This window comes from Sander vitreus, chromosome 12, assembly GCF_031162955.1.
Source record: "Sander vitreus isolate 19-12246 chromosome 12, sanVit1, whole genome shotgun sequence".
NCBI classification, from domain to species: Eukaryota; Metazoa; Chordata; class Actinopteri; order Perciformes; family Percidae; genus Sander; species Sander vitreus.
In genome coordinates, this window is record NC_135866.1 from 9663966 (window position 1) to 9680705 (window position 16740).

Here is a 16740-nt window from a genome sequence, read left to right on the forward strand (position 1 = left end):
ACATTTATACTTAAAGAATAAAATACGATTGTAAGGAGTTTGAAGAAAAGGTGCATGGAGCTGAGATGCACGTAAAGAGTGACGTCAGCACGTAGAACTACAACGGTACAGATCCATTTGACCGTGCAACGCTTCTGTCGCGCCGCGCCCCACTCTATTCCTATGGGTGACGTCAAGCGACTTCAACGTGCACGCAAAGCATTCCGGGAGGGCGGCACTGCATTTGAAAAAATGCACGTCCAGCGCGTCCAAAAGCTGGTCGATGCCCATCTTTATGCAAATGAATCCGTTGAACGTGAGGCGACTATCCAGTAGAAGTAGACGGAAATCTTTTAAACTGACCTTTGTCGATCTGAAATAAAGACAGATTCAGCAACTGTACGGCCTATTTCTCGCTTAAAATGTTTTCAGAAACACGTTTCGGTGAACTATTTTCGTAAAATACTAGATCGTATTCTCAACGAGCCGCCATGACACTCTGTTGAAATTCTCGAGAAGCCAAACCCACGTCAGGCGTTCGTCCAATCAGCTGCCGGTCAAGGGCGTGGAGCATCAACCATGGGTGTATGACGTCGCGACACCACGCTTCAGTCGTGTCGGACAAATGGATCTGTACCGGAAGTTGTCAGCCAACTTCAAGTTTGCTGTAACTTAACCTAATCATTGAGCCTCCTTTAAAACAATGTTAGACAAACTGCCAGCTCTAACTGTGTCATCCAATCTCGGTACTACGTTTTTAACATTACTAATTACTACTGTCTTTATATTATATTTCCGCATAATTTCAATAGTGTAATTCTTTGCTTTTTAAGGCTAGCAGTGTATTATTGACAAAGACAGGTGCAGGTAGAGTATTTTTTCCTCTTGTGCTTCTTACATCTTGGATTTATAAATTAAAGGTGCTCTAAGAGTTCCTGCATGGTCACTTCTGTTGACGTTCCAAGTAAATTTAAAACAAAACAGAGCAAGCTCGCCTCTTCCTCCCATGTTTCCGTAACTGTCATGACTAACTGACTAACTGTCACTAACTCCCAACCACTCCCCCAACCATCTTGTCGGTGATTGGCTGGAGTGGTTTGTTGTATTTTGGTGCACAGGCTGTGCCTCTAGTGTTTGTTTGACGTTTACGACCCCTGTGTTGTCTCCCGAGACCGGGCTTTTTCATAGTGTATTAAGGGGGCAGGCAGCTAGCGGATCAAGGAGAGATGCCTACGATTTAAGACAAAAATGAAATTGTGCTGAAACCATGCAGGAACTCATAGTGCACCTTTAAGGGGAAGATAAGAGTCTAAAATCCACGCTCCAGGCAGAGAGTGGGTCTTACCTGTTGTTCTTCCTGTTATTTGGCTGATCTCTGTCGTTGTCAGCCAGATTGAGAGACGCCAAAGAAACACTTGATACTGAGAAGCCTCGAGGACGCACCCCTGCAACACGAGGACAGGTCAGGCACGGATCAGTGGCTGCCATGCATCGATAAGTGTGTTTGTGCATTTCATGCTGCCCACCCACCTGTCGCTCTAACGGGGGGCGTAGTCTCCACGACGTCCCTGTGGATGGACTTGGGCCGGGGCTTTTTCTTGAGACTTCCAGATCGAGGCTTGATGACTTGGTCCATGTCTTCCATCAGCTTGAGCTGCTTCCTCCTCATATATTCATGCTTGATGTAATCCCTCCTCGCCTTCTCGTCATCCTTCTTCAGCTGCTCCTCCTCGGCTTTCAACCTGGAGGAAAATGTCGAGACAAAGATTCATTGTGTGACTGCCGGTGCAAAAGACCCCCTGTATGCAGTGGTGGAATGTAACTAAGTGCATTTACTCAAGTCCTGTACTTAGGTACAAACTTGAGGTACTTGTACTTTACTTGAGTCTTTTCTTTTCATGCCACTTTCTACTTCTACTCCACAGCTTTATTTACAAGTTACTTTACAAATTAAGATTTTTGCACATAAAACACATGTTGTTTATAAAAAGATGTTTTATTATAAATTAAATTACCCAACAATACAAGTACAGCTGAAATGATTAGCCGATTAAACACTTAAGAACTGTTTTGATCGTTTCCAGTTTCTAAAATGTAAGGATTTTTCTGCATTGAGTACTTTTAATAACAAGTACATTTTCCGTTTTAAAAAATAATATCGTGCACAGCTGTCAGTTTTCAGAAAAGTGTTCGTTTACATGTACCTGTGTATATATATGCTGTCAAGAGCATGTCAAACCTGTAGGTGGCAGTGTAACGAGAAGCTCAAGCCCACGTTAGCAGAATCAGCAGATCAGAATCCCGAAAATAGCAACAACAGCAACAAATCACTTCCTCTCTCTTCGCTTCCTCACTTCCTCGGCTGCCTAAAACTCCGTTTGTCTCAGTTGACATGCAAACGTGCAAACAAAGTTTTCCCAAATCTCCTCTCTGGCCGGAGTTTTTTTAGAAAGAATCGTTTTCAGAAGTGAATTCTCCAAGGGCTCAAACGAAGGGAAATATCTCAGTTTTTCAAAATAACCATGTACGTGTAAACAGGGCCTTACATACTTTTACTTAAGTAACATTTTCAATGCAGGGCTTTTACTTTACACACTACTTACAGTGTGGTATTAGTACTTTTACTTAAAGTGCTTATATTATGCTCATTTTCAGGTTCATAATTGTATTTAGAGGTTATATCAGAATAGGTTTACATAGTTTAATTTTCAGAAAACACCATATTTTTGTTGTACTGCACATTGTTGCAGCTCCTCTTTTCACCCTGTGTTGAGCTCTCTGTTTTAGCTACAGAGTGAGACATCTGACTTTTGTTCCATCTTTGTTGGGAGTCGCACATGCGCAGTAAGTACTGCTAGCTTGTCAGTTGCAAAGTATGAGGGAGTACCACACTAGCAGCTAGGCCAGCATTATAACGTGTGTTACAAAGTGACGCACGTTCGTCACAGAAGTAAAGGCTGGACTACAATAGAGCTGTTTGGAGCAGTTTGTGAACAGTGTTTTCTGTTGGAGTAATAAGTCCCTTCGGGGTGGACTTTGACCTTTTTCACTTTGTAAACCTATAACGTGCACAAAAAGATATATAACACAATAAAGGAAAGGGCCAAAAAAAAAAGCCATAATATAATATACATAATATGAGCACTTTAAGTAAAGGATATGAATACTTCTTGCACCACTGCCTGTATGTATGTTACAAACCATTGGGTTAACAGTGTTAAAATTGGCAAATGGACAGAGAGAGAGAGAAAGTCAGACCGACCGTGCAGCTTCCTTCTTCTGCTCCTGGTCCAGCTCCTGCTGTTGCTTCTTCTCCTGTGTCTCCTTCTCCCTCCTCAGCCTCTTGTCCAGCAGAGCTGCTTTCTTTGCTGCCATGTCCTCTTCCCCTTTCACATCATCCTGGGGTTTGATGGGCGAGGAACACATAATACATCTGATTATACGTAGAAATGTTCACAGTGCATCTTTATTACCTTCATGACATTTATCATGACAAATAACGGCCTAGTGTGAAATTGTTTTGTCACCTCTGCCCTCATAAATATTTGAAAGGGAGGATACTGATCCTTCATAATAGAGCTCAACAGTCCCGCCCACAGCGGATTCCGGAAGTGAAAATACAATGCAATTTCTCCATTGACAAATTGGAGTATAAGCCATAAAATCGTAACCGTCGATGGTAGACTTCAAACCAGCATGCCGACATGACTCAGCGATTGTATATGCTCATATAGACGCCACAAATCATGGGGCACTACCCTTGTTTTGAGATAAATGTCTTTTATTCGCGATGTCTTGGATAAGTACTTCATTACCCACAATCCTGAACAATCCCACAATCCCACAGTGATACTCATGCTGGTGAGGAGTGGGGGTGTCAGTACCCGATCTGTGCTGCCTGCAAGATTCGTCACGAGGATTTACGACACTGCACGAATCACGATCTGTTCCACGCTTCTGACGTTAGCCTCTGCCGGGAAGCTAACGTTAGTTTAGCTAACAGCTAATTCGGCTAACCGCTAGCTGACAGCTTGATTCAGTCTAAAATAACGTTAACTCAAACTTAACACTGGGTAAAGCCGTCTACAGCTGACGTAACAGCCGTTATATATATTAACGGTTATTTTCAGATTTTATTTTGAGGGTCTTTTAAAGTTATTACATGCTGTCTCAGCTAGCGGTTAGCCGAATTAGCTGTTAAACTAAACTAACATTAGCTTCCTTTGTTCAGTGGTGCGCGGTGGTTTATGGGAGGAGTAGTTCCTTTGCTCTGAGATGCCGATATGTACACAGTCTTGTACCTTTGACTTTTTGGGGATTTTCTGTTCGTTTTTTTACTCGAAATGATACGTTGTATGCTTATGAGTCACATACCACCTGGTTAGCCTAAGGCATGGTCTAAAACTCTTTATATACGGATTTTTCCAGACGTCAATGGGAGAAATGAATGGGAAATTTACTTCCGGAACCCAAGGTCTCTCAGAGGAGGGGCGGGACTGTTGAGCTCTATTATGGTGTCATTTAGTATTTAATGTGGCATTAATTACCTTCTGTCAACAAAGCTCTGACATGTCTCTATAATCACAGCTCTAAAGGTCTTCTATGTATCTGTGTTCTGGCAGTCATGTTTGGCCTAGATTCACTCATGTATTGTCTTTGATTAGCTCATGGCTCAACAGGCACAATACTGCACATGTGGTGGCCTGCCCGTGCAGCATGAGATTCTTCCTGTCACTGCTCCCTGCTTAGAGCACCACAATACTGTATAGACTGTATTATTAATGAAAAGTGCATTCATTGTATCAGTTGGTCTTGTAGTTTTACTGCAGTGGTTTCAACCCTGGGGCAGGTGGTGACCAGGGGGACCAAATGTTGGAGTTAAACTTAAGTAGCAAAGCACTTTTTCCACAGCAGACATTTTGACCTGTCAAACACAAGTGCAGCTAATCACATTATTACTTGCTGCACTGCATTGCAATAATTGTATAGAATAGAATGGAATACACTAGGGCTGCACAATATATCATTTCTTTATCGTCATCGCGATATCAACTGTCGCAATATACATATCGCGAAAGACACGCAGAGATTTATTTGTTATTGTTGTTAGTTGAAAGAAAATATCAGTAGAAAACCACACTTTAAAATGGAACCGTCATTCTTTTTTTAGTGGTGCCTTTTATATTCAATTCAATATTCAATTATTTCCTTTTTATTTTAAATTCAACAAGCAAAAGGCAGAACTGAGTTCACTCTAATATTTGTTTATTTATCGCAAATAATATCATTATCGCCATATTCAGCAATGTTATCGCATATCGCATATTTTCCTCAAATCGTGCAGCTCTAGAATACATTTTATTGTACCCGAGGGTAAATTTGGCTTGGGCATAGTGCTACAATCTGTTGCTTCACAACACAAACATGTAACACAAAAAACATTATAAAATCAACATATAAAAACATAAACATAAGAGCAACGAAACATGTTAGGAAATAAAAAGATACATATGACTGTACAGACAACACAACATCTTAAATAGTAACTGTAATAATTAAAGTGCGAAGTGCAAAAAGTACTTATTGTGTCTTTTATCTCTAAATACACTTTATCTTAAAGTGTATTTATTAGACATACATTTGTTGTGCTAAGATGTACTGTTGGAGTTCAGCAGCTTGATAGACGCTGGAATAAACGATAACTTAAGTCTGTTTGGACGCCATTGTTATTTTCATTAGTGCCAACTGTTCCTTTCAGCTGACAAGTCAAAATGTCTGCTGTGAAACAGTTTGTTATAAATCTGATTCATTTGGAAACAATATAGATTTTTTTTTATTTTAGATTTATTCATTTTAAAGAGACAACGCACATCAATCAACATGAGCACATAGTCCAACATGTAAATGTGCCAGATTAAGCCATGCAGGCTAATTTTCATCCGCAGTTCCTAGAAACAAGTGGGCTCTGATGCTAGCACGGCTAACAAGACACGTGGCGGTTGACACGAAGAAAAGAAAAACTGATGATGCTCATCAAGCCAACATATCAGTCAAATCCAAAATATAAAGAAGCCTACCTTGGTTTTGAGTTGCAGGAAAGCCTTGTGTCTTTTGTGTGTATAGATTGGAATTTTGCGCAAAGTTTAAAGCAATAGTTCGACATTTTGGGAAATCCACTTATTCACTTTCTGGCTGAAAAATCCCCACAATAAGCAGTATGGAGGTAATACAATATGACAACAGAAAGCAGATCAAGTCATGTTAGTTTATGGTTGAAGTTTATAGCTAAACCTGTGTCCAATTGAGCCCCCACCTACATGTGTGTCTGTCCAGCTCAAGTACAGAATTAAATTCATGTTACAGAAAATATCTACAGAAACTATTACATGGATTATCCTAGACATTGGGAAGATTAAAAAAAATGTTTTCATGACAATACAAATGATCCTACATTTATTCTGTAGCTCCAGCTCACCTTGAAGAAGAATCCACAGCAGATCTTTTGGTCTTCTCCGTACATGTCTCCTCCTGCCTCTGTCCCTCCCGTCATCTCCTGACGGTGCGGTGGTCGTCCAGGAGGTTTCGGTCCAGACAGAGGCACCTCCACCAGGTCTCTTCTGTCCTGGGCGTCTCCCTTTACCCGGCTGCCTGTGGGCCCTTGGATCTCAGACACCGGTTGACACAACACCTCCGATGACCTGGTTTGCTTGACTCCACCCTTGGAATGAGCTTGCTCTGCCTGTTTTCTTCCCTCCTGTCGCTCATCTTCCTTCTCTTTGGCTGCTTCTGTACTAGATGGCCGAGGAGTGCCAGCACTCTTCTTTACCACTGCTTCTTCTTTGTCCTCAGTGTTTTCTCTGTTGTCTTTGGCCTCTTGGTTCTCGCTTTCCCGAGGCCCCTCATCGTGGCCCAGATAAGCAAACGCGCTGATCTGGGGTTGGCTGGGGGTGAAACGCCTCAGTCTGGGTAGGCTGTCCACAGAGGTGGGGGTGTTGAGCATTCGACTGAAGGGTGTGACTTTCAGATCGTTTGGTCGGGGAGTCCTAGGTGTCCTGGCATGGAAGGAGGCCGGCCGGCGCTTAAGGCCAGCAGAGGAATGATTGGGAGCGCGGGGAGAGCCGGAAGAAGAAAGGATGGGAGACAAAGAGCCAACAGAGCCTCGGCCTGATCCCCGACCTGTTACACTGCTGCTACGCAACTCACGGAGCTGCCTGTGGGGAAAGGAAACACACAAGGTGGTAGATGATGGTACCTGTTACACACTCCTTTCAAACAACCCACAAAAAAGAGGGTGCTCAGGCTTGCTAACAGCATCTCTTCTGACTCCATGCATGTTTTAAACTATGAATACCAACCTTTGCCATCGAAAAGGCGATTTAGAGTCCCTTCGTTTAGACACAACAGGCTCAAGAACTCTTTTATACATCAGTCTATTCGGTTGCTAAACCAAAATCATGTGTGCTGCCAATTAAGAACTGGATCCGAGGATATCATGAAACATGTTTCTTTGTCATGGCTGTTGATGAGTTTTCATCTTTTGTACTATACGTGTAATTGTTGGCTTACTTTGTGTGTACTTTACGCAAAATATCTTTCAGTGTAAACTGATAATAAAGTTGTACGGTGAACTTATTTTTCAAGTAAAATGATTCATACATAGATAGGCCTGTAACAATGATAACATAAGTGTCTTATTGTCAATTTATTTTATGTAATCGCGGCTTTGTTGTTTAACGGCAATTAATTGCTAACATTAGCTAAGGTTTTTAAGGCGTATGACTGGTAATTGTTGATTTTGTTTAGATATGCCAAATTGTAATTATAAAAGTGATTATTGGTCGGACTATGTATTTTTCTTATTATTTTAATTGTTAGTTGTTGGCACTTGACCCTATACACGACAAGGCGGGATACAGTTAGAAATTTTTTTTATGATATTAAAGACACGTAGTTTACTTTATAGACTGTGTATTTGTGTATTCATTCAAAACTTTATTTGTTGTAAAAAGTAATAAATAAATAAATATTTTTAAATTTGAATGAAAGAGACAATTATATTGTCAATCGCAATTATTTATTGTACATAAAAATTTGGAAATGTTACAGCTCTACATATATATCCTTAGGTGATACCTGTGTGGAGATGGAGCAGGGGGAGGAATGACCCAGGCTCGTTGCTGTTGCTCTCTCATGGACATGATGGTCTCCTGCTGCTGGGACAAACGCTGCATCTCTGTCTGCAGGAAGCCCAGCGACGTGTTCAGCCTCTCAATGGAGCGTGTGTATTCTGTAAGGTCGATTTCTCCCGGAGCCACACCTGTATCCCCACATTACATACACAGGTCAGTCAGTCAATTACCTATTTGGTCATCATTCTGTCCTTGTTTGTCCTGCTATTCTATTTACCTTATTTTGTGGTTCAGTACTACAAAGATTTGTCAATTCATCAATTAGTTGATTAACAGAACATAGTTAAAATCATCTATGAAGTAAAAATATCACATCATTTGCTGATTCCAGGCTCTGAAATGTGAGGATGGGCATCATTTTGGGCTCTGCATAATTGGACACTTGATGGGCATTTTTTTTTACTATTTTCTGACATTTGATTAATTGATTAATCAAAAATAGTTGACAGATTATTTATGATGAAAATAATGTTTAGGTGCTTTCACAGCTAACTTGTTTGGTTCTGCTAAAGTGACCTCTGACACTTTTTTCCCCATTTAGTTCAGGTAATTGGTGTGAATTAAACAACCGGGCTGAAAAAGGAAGTCCTGTCGTTTGTGGTCTGAGAGCAAACAGACCCGCCACAGGACTTTATGATAGCAAAGATGTGATTTTAGCATGAATTTAAAAGCTTAACTTCTACCTAACACATTTTCTGGCCGTAAGCTGTTAAGAAAGCATTCTGTAAGCGACATAACCGTTACTTATTGTGAACACTGCTGGACCTGGGTAAGGAATTTCAATAATACATAATAATAATAATTTAAACTGAATTGAACTGAACTGATATATTTATGTCAATACTTTTGTAACCATAGTAACACATGCAAGATGTGAGTGTGGGGATTTTCTCTGATCAAAAAGAAAGTGAAAAGGAATTCAAACTCGGAACGTGTGCTTGTGACCTACTCTGTGAGTTTTGGCAGTCCGTCAGTAAAACGTGATGACCACACAGTCACTTCACTACATTTCTGAAAGCGAACTTTAGTTGCGCCACTACTACTCACCTCCACCATCCTCACAGGGGGATTTCGGAGCTGCTCCGTCTGGCTTGCATCTCTCGGCCCGCTCCATGCTGGCCTGGCTGCTTTCCTTTGAGGCTGTGAGTGGCTCTGGAGAAGGCATCTCTGCGTCCCCTGAGCTGGGGCTGAGAGGGGCAGTGATTCCTTTTCTTCTCACTACATTCAGAAAGGCTGTTCTGCCCATCCTCTGACGATGGCGGGTGAAAGCTGCTTCCACCTGGAAAAATGTGAAGAGAGCAACATGGCGTGAGCATTTACATTTAAAGCTATACTACTGTCTTTCTCTGTTTTTTTATGTGTTTACCTTCTTCTTCTGGGCTTCGATGGCTCTCCGTTTCTCCTCAAGCTTCATCCTCAGCTGAATCATCTCTGAGGCTATCAGGTGGGAGGGGTCTCTGGGGGAAGGCGTTACTGGAGAGGGAGATGTGATTGGCAAAGGAGGTGTAGACATCTAGAAAGAAAGAAGAAAGAAGTGAATAGATCATTGGCATTAATTCCATGCCAACTAACCTCACTCCAAATTGCATTTCTGCCTCTGCAACAAAGGTAGAGTTTATGGCGACGTTTGAAAAGATGTCATACAAACAGTTCGCCACATTGTATGTCTACACGGGAAAATGGGGAAAGTACCTGAACTTTCTGGAGGGCTCCTAAAAAGCTTTGTGCTGGGAAGAGACGTGTATGATGGGCTTAAGGTGTTGTCATTTATACATATGTTCATTTGGTCTATAGTTTGTCTATTTTGTTATTATTTTGTTGTATGTCCTTGAATATTGTAGTTACTGTGTCATTGTGAGATATGTTCATGTTGCAGATTGTATGTTTTGTGTGTTGTGTTGAAAATAAATGAAAAAAATGTTAATCACAAAAGGCAGAGTTCAAATAAAAGAGGGAATGAGTGACACCCAATAGGACACAAACCTGAGAAGAAAGGCTTCTTGGCAGGTGTGTATACGGCACATTGAGATCTGAACTCTCTGGCGTGGTTCCTCCACTACTCCTTCCCTCCAGCTTCCTGAACTTCTGCTCTGCAAAGCTGGTCATCCGGACCATGCCGCCTCCAGAGCCTCCGGAGGACGAGACGGGGCTGACTGTGTAGGACCTTGGGATTGTGGGTGCTGAACTGGGACAGGGGCTGCTCCTGTCACCTGCATCTCCCCTCGCATCCTCGGCGTCAGCATCACTGAGCCCTTTCCGTCCTCCTTCCCTGCTTTTCTCCCTGTCCGGCTGGTCGGGCAGAGGGCACGACCGGGTCATGGCCTCACAATCTGGGTCTATATCTGAATAGTCTCTCAGAGAGGAGGAGTCCTCATCCAAGCTCTGGATGTCCTCTGTCCTCACATGGATGCCTGTGTCAACTTCATCAGTGGACACAGAGTTGAGGTCGTGATCGTTCAGCCGAGCCTTAACTGAGTCCGGGTCGTCTCCTTGACCCTGGGCCCCTGGAGGGTCTGAAGGGCCCCAAGGCTCGGCGCCGTGGAGAAAGAAGCCATTGTCTCCGCCCCCCACACCCAGGCTAGCATGGGGCCTTTCCGTGTCGTGGATAATCTTCAGGGCCTCCTCAATGCTTGGAGGAGTTGATGGGCTGATGTGGCCACTATGGTTGCCATGGTGGTTGTCGGGGATGTGGTTGCTGTCCGGGAGGACTCCATTGGAGTACCTAAAGACAGGTTTGGGTAAATGAACTGATGGTTGTTTAAGTTAACAGTCAGCTTTGGGGGGTTTTCACTATTTCTCCTGCTTACCCAGACTAAGATAAACTACTGGATGTTCTTCTTAACTTAATGTGTCTTCATGCAGTTTGAAAATAGTTTTACCTGTAAGATAAGCAGAGCCCTTAAGTAACATCTGGATTTAAGAAAAACTTAAATCAAACTTTTGTGGGGTCTATCTATAATAAGTTTACATGCACGTTGAACTGAAGTTGAGGAGCGGCACAAAAAAGCATCTGACAGTGAACAGGCATCTGTGTGTATACTGCATGTATCCTGCTGGTGCTGCAGGCATATGGATCCATCTATATATATTTATACACCTAACCTCTACTACCTATGCAAAATAAAAGTACTTTGTTTTTCATGTTATAAAAAGCCATCCATTGATTTATGTTGTGTAAACCCCCCCCCCCCTGAAAAAAAACTAAACTGTCCCTTCAAATTGACAATATGGCAATTTAGAGGATTCATCCCTCTGTACCTGCTTTGGTCCTTGACTGAGAATGTGTTGTTGCGCCCCAGGGGTTTGAGGGAGGTGAACTCCTCATCCTCCTCAGGTATGTGTCTGCTCTGGCCGTTGACATCGACGGGCATGAGGGAGAGGTGGCGCTTCATGCTCCCTCGGGATGCATAGTGAACTTTGAAACTTTGAAGACCGTCACTGCTGGCTGAGCGGGTCATACCGCTAAGGGAGGGAGCTTCACAGGGCAGCACAGTCAGGTCTCCGTCCAGAGGAATCTCAAAGGAGATTCCCCGAGAGGAGGAGCTGAGGGAGGAAGGAAAAGTATTGTTAGGTTAATAGGGAAACAACAGACCACTTCTACATTAATGTCATCTGCTTTAGTGGAGTACACTTTGGAGTTTAAGGTACTAACCGTTTTTCTTTGGGCCATGTCCCAACACAGCCATCCACGTAGGACATGGAGGTAGACCTCTTTATTATACCTGTTACAGACACAGAGTGGCTTCTTACAGGATGTATCAAATCCCTTACATCGCCAGAGAACAACAAATGTGGAGTAGCTTAGTTTCAGGAAGACAGGGGCTTAAATACGTACACAGTTTAAGCGAGAGTACTGCTTACTTATTCCAGGATTATTGGAATTTTTCCTAAACCAATTATACTGTATAACAAGTAGTTGCTAAATGTTCAAGTGTAGGGCTAAAATGTAGCATTAGAGCTACAGGATGTCTGTAAATCAGCCACTAGAGGGCCTCTGGTTTCAAAACACATCCACACATTCTTCCACTGTTCTGTATTCATGCCCCAGGTAACAGCTAATAGTACTGATGATGTCATTTTTCTTAAAAGCACCACACCAGTATGTATGGGCAAACTCAAGAAAGTAAAAAAACTAACTTTTTTTGTGAGTTATATATTTTTGTGAAAGTTATTTTGAGAAAAATAGTGATACCAAGGCTCCTGTTGTATTGACGAGTGAGGAACATGAACCAATCCACGCTAGCATTGTGACATCTCTGCCTGCATGATCACTAAAGAACATACCTGCAAACTCAGAAGGGCTGAAAAAGGTGACACCCCCCCCCCCAACGCGGATGACATTTTCTCATTCAAAATAGCGATTTTCACCGAAAAGCGACTAGTTTGCAGGTATGAAAGATCTGTGCTCAGATATTTTACCCTGTGCAGGGATGTTCTCTGGACTGCCAGGTCTGTCTGCATAGCTCTGTTGAACTGGAGTGGACACAGGAGCCATTTTTCTACAGGATGACACAGGCTCACAGGCTGCAGAGGGAAACATACGAGACATACTCAATATTCAACTGCAACCTTGAGTTAATTATTACGGTTATCAGTTAGCATGCATAACATGGCAAAACTGTCATCGTCATTGCAGTTAACAATAGCATGCTGATGTTATTGTGAACTTGTACTGTACCGTTAGGGTTGAAGACTCTGGGCTGTACAAATGACGGTTTAACCACTTCAAACCACCAGAAAAGCTCAGCCATAAACACCAGGTAGTTACTCTGCAAGACCACACACACACACACACACACACACACACACACACACACACACACACACACACACACACACACACACACACACACACACACACACACACACACACACCCCGTTGTGGTTAATGTTGTCATATATGTAGTTATTTATTAATGTCATTAGCACGACATTTGTCTGTACAGATGTTAGATGAACTACAATCGCAATATCATACAGCTTTTTGACAGATCAATGAGGTCACGGACCGCAAACTGTTGCTAGGTAACAGGCTCAGGTGTGTGTGTGTGTGTGTGTGTGTGTATTAGTACACGTTTCATTGTCGGAGTGGTTTAATGTCAAAACCAAACGCCTCTTGATCACAGCATAAAACACCATCTGGAGTTTAGTTTAAATATGTCACATGTTCACAGATAGATGCACAAACCAGCGAGTGAGTAACCCGAATCAAGGATAAATTCATTCATCCGAGAGGCTCTGGGGGCCTATACAGATGGTTTCATCTGTAGGAAACCTCTTGTTTAACACACACAGGTCAGTTGATTTACTTTCTAGCAGGGATAGAAAGACCAAAAATATCTCTATTCCTATAAACTGCATCTTCATTTGAGACCATAGACTACATAACATAGTTTTAGGCACAGCATAGAGAACTGCTTAATGGCATAAACAACATTTCTTTTTGTGTAATATATTAAATAAATGGGTATACACACACAATCTCACAAACACACACACACATATACATACACGCACACACACACACGTACGTATACACACACACACAAATACACTTAATAGTGAATACAGAGCAAAAGAGCAAAGAGTGCTGTGTTGTTTTAAAGAATGGAAAGTCCCAGTCAGCTCGGCCCGTGACCAAATGTTTCTACCCACGTTCCCTGCATACTATTTACCCACACTGCTGCTTCTAATGTCTGAATGGCACAGAGATGCTTTAAAAGTTGTACAGTAAGGAGATCTCCGCCTGAGAATTGGGTAAATCAGCAGTTGTTTTTATCTCTAAAGTTCACAGATTTTGTTGTTTGATAAAAAACAGACGGGATGTGGAGGGGAAGAGAACAAGGGAGGCAGGCAGGGACGGGTCAGTACTGTGAATCTCCTCGGAGCAGAATCTGTCCTCTGTCTGAACGGTCTGTACTAGAAAAGCACCAACACACACACACACACACACACACACACACACACACACACACACACACACACACAGTAACAACCCCTCCTGCTCACACACTTAAACTTTTCCTTGTATGACTCATTTTTGCCTATTTAGAATTTCCCGTCCTGACTCTCCTTATGCTCTCAAACACTTTTCTTTTCTCTCTTTCTTTACGTAACTGAATCCACAAAAACACTTTCCACGTCCTCCACATACATCGTTTTGTTTTAATTTTTGAATACTTCCCTACCTTTATGGATGCATGTGCGTAGAGCATGTCCTCCAGGCTGAAATGGCAGCAGTGGTTGAGGTTGTTCCTGCAGAACTCCTGCACCAGCTGGAGGTTGTACAGACTGTCAGCCAAAGACATAGTCTCCTTGAGGCAGATATCTGCTCCGCCATGGGAGGGGTCAGACACACAAACACACACAAACACACAAACACACACACAGGGGAGGGGTGACAGCAAAGGCCAGACAGGAAGACAAGGCAAAGATAAGGCATAGTTTACATTTTCTTTCAAAAGTAGATGAGAACAAAATGACCCTACTTTCCTACTACAGTAGTATGTGCACCATATGCGGTAGCTGATTTAAATCACTCAAAATCCTTGAAACAGTTCGTGACACAAGTTTTCAAACTCCCTCTGGATGAATCATCAGCATTTTTACCCTCTGACGTTACTGTGAGGACGGCCCATGCATGTGTAAAATGTCTGACGAGGGTGAACAGACCAGGAACAGACAACCAAACATTAGAGCAGCTGACTTTTCTGGAATGATGTCATTCTGTACTTTTCTGTATTCTTAGAGTAAATCAAGCTGCCAGTAAGAAGACCCAAATGAACTTGCTTCCACATCTGGTTCACATGTGTATGAACGCCCTGTGAACTACATTCAATCCCAAGAGTCTCAGAGCACCGACAGGAGAGTTGTTTATCTTTGAAATAGCTGCCAGCTACTCCACTAACGGTCCTCCGTCACATATCCCTCATGACCAATCACAGCCCAACTGAAGGCATTTTTAGAAATGAGGACGCGGGTGAGCTGAGAGGAAACCAGTCTTTGTTTCTCTTTGTCTCACACTCGATCTCCATGTCTGTCCTGAACCCTCTTTGCCTCACAGTGTCTTTCTTGGGTCAACATCCTTAACAATGTCCTACATTTATATCATTAAATGTAACCACAGAAAGTCAGAACAGAGTCCTTAATCTCTTGATTATGTTGTTCTTTGAGATTAGGTTTAGCCCTTTGAACATTATTTAAATGTATTGTTGTAGACAGTGGTGGAAGAAGTATTGAGAGCCTTCAATTGAGTAAAAGTATCACACTGTAAACACAATAACTCTGTTACAAGTAACAAAGTCCTGCACTGAACATTTTACTTAAGTAAAAGTATGAGTATGAAGTATCATCAGGAAAAGTATTAAAAGTAGGCCTACTCAATGCAGAAAAATCCTCACATTTTAGAAACAATCAAAACAGTTCTGTCAATCAACAAATCGGCAAATCATTTCAGCTGTACTTGTAGGCATGTATATTGTTGGGTTGTTTTTATAAACAACGTGTTTTGTGTGCGAAATATCTTAATTTGTAAAGTAACTAGTAACTAAAGCTGTCAGATTAATGTAGAGTAGAAAGTACAATATTTCTATCTGAAATGTAGTGGAGTAGAAGTAGAAAGTGGCATGAAAAGAAAAGACTCAAGTAAAGTACAAGTACCTCAAATTTGTACTATAAATGTATTGTTACATTCCACCACTGGTTGTAGACGATAAAAGAGCCACCTTTGTGCTGTCAAGTTGGGACTGAAAGTCAATGTGGTTAGCTCACTGAATGCCATTTCTCTCCTATTGCTAATTGTATAAGTGAACTGACTCTTGTCTGTTTGGAATAATCACAACAAAAGAGGGTGTGGCTAGTGAGATCAGGTGGGTGGGGTTGTTCCCACCTTCCAGTCTGACGGCCTGTGGGCAGTAGAAGTGCAGCACAGCGGTCAGGGCACAGCCGTCTGTGTTGTCCTTCAGCAGGTTCTCCACCAGGGGGAGCGATGGAGCGCTCCTCTGCTGGGCATGCTCCCTCCTATAGCGAGCCTGAAACCATGGCAACGGCACAAAGACATCGTCATCGGGCTGGATATGTACAATACAGCTGGCTCTCTGATTTTTGGTGCGAACACACCAGCATCTGCAGAAACACTTTTATCAGCATGCACCAGTGCACACACACCTACAACTCAATAACACTCACTCACACACACGGGGTTCATTTGAAGAACGCATAGGGTGGGCTTCAGGCTCAACTCAAATAATGCAGATTAAATTGATCATGCAAATAATCAGACACAACATCTGGAATTACATTTTTAAATTATCTTGAATTATCTTAAATGATATGGATTCAATTAGATGCAATCATAACACTTCAGCACTATTTTGCTCCCTTTGATTGCCTCTGAGGAGCGGTTAGTTCTCTAGAAGGAGAAAAAGAACAAAATGAATGAGCTGTTTTCAGCATTATACATCTTCCACTGTGGTGATGTACAGTGGATGTGATGTAAAGTTTAATAAGAATTTGCATCTGGGCCTGTAAAAACCAGTAAGACAACACCACTGCGTATGTCTTCAGGGCATCA

General features: G+C 42.2%; 1 protein-coding gene across 2 annotated transcripts in view; it reads right to left on the bottom strand.

Annotated features, from left to right (window-relative positions):
- The window catches only part of camsap2b (calmodulin regulated spectrin-associated protein family, member 2b), a 43392-nt gene that overhangs the window by 3458 nt on the left and 23194 nt on the right, over positions 1-16740 (bottom strand). Inside the window, exons 5-18 of one of the 2 annotated variants that reach the window (XM_078263634.1) lie at positions 16057-16198; positions 14357-14496; positions 12847-12937; positions 12588-12692; positions 11821-11890; positions 11427-11711; positions 10152-10890; positions 9535-9681; positions 9216-9447; positions 8113-8296; positions 6455-7190; positions 3242-3378; positions 1510-1721; positions 1325-1424 (exon numbers count right to left, since the gene is read on the bottom strand). In XM_078263634.1, coding sequence (XP_078119760.1) covers positions 1325-1424; positions 1510-1721; positions 3242-3378; positions 6455-7190; positions 8113-8296; positions 9216-9447; positions 9535-9681; positions 10152-10890; positions 11427-11711; positions 11821-11890; positions 12588-12692; positions 12847-12937; positions 14357-14496; positions 16057-16198 — 3320 coding nt within the window. Of the gene's footprint in view, positions 1-1324; positions 1425-1509; positions 1722-3241; positions 3379-6454; positions 7191-8112; positions 8297-9215; positions 9448-9534; positions 9682-10151; positions 10891-11426; positions 11712-11820; positions 11891-12587; positions 12693-12846; positions 12938-14356; positions 14497-14656; positions 14744-16056; positions 16199-16740 lie in introns of those variants that run through there. The other variant, XM_078263636.1, reaches the window with a different exon arrangement.